This window comes from Elephantulus edwardii, unplaced genomic scaffold, assembly GCF_000299155.1.
Source record: "Elephantulus edwardii isolate Elephantulus edwardi_28Jun2011 unplaced genomic scaffold, EleEdw1.0 scaffold00268, whole genome shotgun sequence".
NCBI classification, from domain to species: Eukaryota; Metazoa; Chordata; class Mammalia; order Macroscelidea; family Macroscelididae; genus Elephantulus; species Elephantulus edwardii.
This window is the reverse complement of record NW_006400018.1, coordinates 2029322-2032025: the sequence shown is the minus strand read 5'-3', so window position 1 is coordinate 2032025 and position 2704 is coordinate 2029322. Positions and strand designations below refer to the sequence as shown.

General features: G+C 50.4%; 1 protein-coding gene across 1 annotated transcript in view; it reads left to right on the top strand.

The window, feature by feature from the left end:
* Positions 1–2704, top strand: part of LOC102872528 (pepsin F-like) — a 12214-nt gene that overhangs the window by 1683 nt on the left and 7827 nt on the right. Inside the window, exons 2-4 of the mRNA XM_006899890.1 lie at positions 285–442; positions 1542–1661; positions 1748–1866. Of these exons, the coding sequence (XP_006899952.1) occupies positions 285–442; positions 1542–1661; positions 1748–1866 (397 nt within the window). The remainder of the gene's footprint in view (positions 1–284; positions 443–1541; positions 1662–1747; positions 1867–2704) is intronic.

Below are 2704 nucleotides of genomic sequence, written 5' to 3'. Positions count from 1 at the left end.
GTGGAGGGCGGGCTGGAGTCGGCTCCACAGAGCTGTGGGGTTGATATCTATTCCTCTTTCTATAGATGGGGAAACTGAGGCCACAGGAGTCCTGTGATTCGCCCAGTCCTGCAGAGACCTTGGGTTCACACCTAGGTCCCTGCTATGATCTTGCCGTTGCACTGGGGGGTTGGCCCTTCCTGACAGCGAGAAAAATCTTCATCCAGATGCAACTCGAGTGTAGAGTGTGGGGGTCACACCGTCACATGGGGCACCTGACTGTGGGCTCTCATTTCCTGTTGAAGGGTCCCTTTGACAAAGGTCACAACACTGCAAGAAAGCCTCTGGGAAAGAGACTTGCTCCAACAATTCCTGGAGCTCAATCCTTACACCATCACCTACAGCCACTTCCACGGGGCCCAGGTTCCTGATGTAGCTGTTCAGACTCTGAGAAACTACCTGGATGGGGGGGGGGAGGGGGAGGCAGCGCCCTGCAGCGCCCCCTGAGAGCGCATGGGGGGGACCCTGGTGTTTGAGCTGAGACAGTTCCCCCAGGCCACCTCCCAGGCACACACACCCCCAGGACAGACAAACTGCACCCCCACCCCACTTGTATTTTCCTAGTGGAGAGGCTTTCACATCGTTATTTCTTGACAGCTATTTCTGTGCAAATGACAAGCCAATGAGCACCAATGAGCTATGCAGTTTGGGTTGGGGGGCTTTGCTGCCTCTGAGCTAAATGAACCCGGGAGACTGATAACATGGCTGGGACTCATCCCACAACCCCACAGTCTCCATTCCCACTCAGAGTGACCTTACCAAGGATGCAATTGTTATGGAAGCAGACAGCCATGTGTGCCTTCCAGAGTGGAGGGTGGGTTAGAACTGCTGACCTTTTAATTACCAGATAAGTGTTTCACCAGGGGCCCAAATAGCCGAACCAAGTGTAAATCAAGTTTGGAAAACCTACATAAGGGGGTGCTCGGTCTATTGAGCCGAGAAATCTCAACCATAGAAAGTTACTAAGTCTCATGTGGAGGGAATAAAAAGTAACATTGTGATGGTTGTTGTGTGGGTTACAGAAGGCCTGGTGTCTCTGGCAGAGACCCCTGGTGACAATTTGAAGCCATTAGTGGCCCCACAATAGGGAAGGGCTGGAAATCTGCTCCCACAGATTCCATCCTAAGAAACTGCAGAGCAGTTCACTGTGTGCTGCAGGGTGGCTGTCAAATTTACCTGATGGCTCTCAACACCTGTGTCCTTCTCAAGATCTTATAGCCCAGCCCTAAATAGATGTCACCTAAAACGTCCAACTGTGGTATTTATATTACTTGCTTAGAGTTCAGGGAATAGAAGCCTGGAGAAGCCTGGGGTGACCTTGGAGGGCTGCCTGGAGGAAGAGGACTTACAGAGGGACAGGGAGATGAGGAAGTTTGTGAATAAAGGCACTGGCTTGAGCAAAGCATGAGGTGGAACATTCGGAAATTGAGGTCAGGAAAGAACCCTTCTCAAGCAGGCGGGCCAGGCCCTCTGGGAATCTGAGTGACCAGACCTGCTGGCACAGATGTCTTACGTTGGCACCATCAGCATTGGAACGCCCCCTCAAACGTTCCAGGTCCTCTTTGACACAGGCTCCACGGACACCTGGGTGCCCTCCATCTACTGCAACAGCCTCGCCTGCAGTGAGTGCCATGGCTCTGCCCTCCCACGACCCCGTTCCCTTCTCGGTCCTCAGCAGCCCTAACTGATGCCCCCCTCCTGTCCTCAGCTAACCACAATGCCTTCAACCCTCTGGCGTCGACCACCTTCAAGTTCGTGGGCCAGCAGATGTCCATCAAATATGGTACTGGAAGTATGAAGGGCTTTACCGGCAATGACACTATTAAGGTAACTCAGACCTCAGTGGCTGAGGGCGGGCTGGCCCCAGGGGTGTCCATTGCTGCTTATGGAGCCAGACAGGGAAAGGCTGGGGGCGCCCATCTTTCTCAAAGTCACCTGAAGGAGCAGCCCAGCTTTTGGAAGAACCTTCCAATCATACAGTGAGTACCTCCTTCACGTACAATGGCTTCCACCAGCCAATGGCTGAGTTTTCCATTGCTCCACAACCTCGGGAAACACCTATTGTCAAGACAGTATTCTCAGGGGACTGACATGACTGCCCCTGTCTTGGTGACTTGCGTCCCCCTACGTGTGGCTCTGCTCAGAATGGAGCCAGGACATCTAGAAACAAGGGCTATGATGGTGACCGTCTTTTAGGTGTTCTGGTCATCTGCATCTCCTCTTGGAAGAACTGGCTGCTCATATTTTATCCCCCCTCCCTCTTACTTTCTTTCAATGGGGCTGTATTTGTTAACTTGTAGAAGTAGCTTATGTATGTTGGATAATAGGTCCTTATTGGATAGGAGGTATATAAAAAGAAAAAACAACCCCAAAAAAAGCTCTCCAAGAGTATAGGTTATCTTCTGACCTGGTTGATAAAGTCCTTTGATGTGAGAAGGTGTGTCTTTTCACCAGCTCTGGTCTATTTGTCTCTGGGCTGCTCAGCCTCTTGTTATCAGTGCTGAGAATCTATTGATAACACTTTCCCCTGCACTCATCCTCACATTTTCCTCTAGGAATTTTAGAGACTTTATTTATTTTTTTTTTTATTTTTGGGTTTTTTTTTTATCCTTCAGACTTTAAAACCCAATACCAGGAATTTGGCCCAAATGCCTTTTTTAGACTG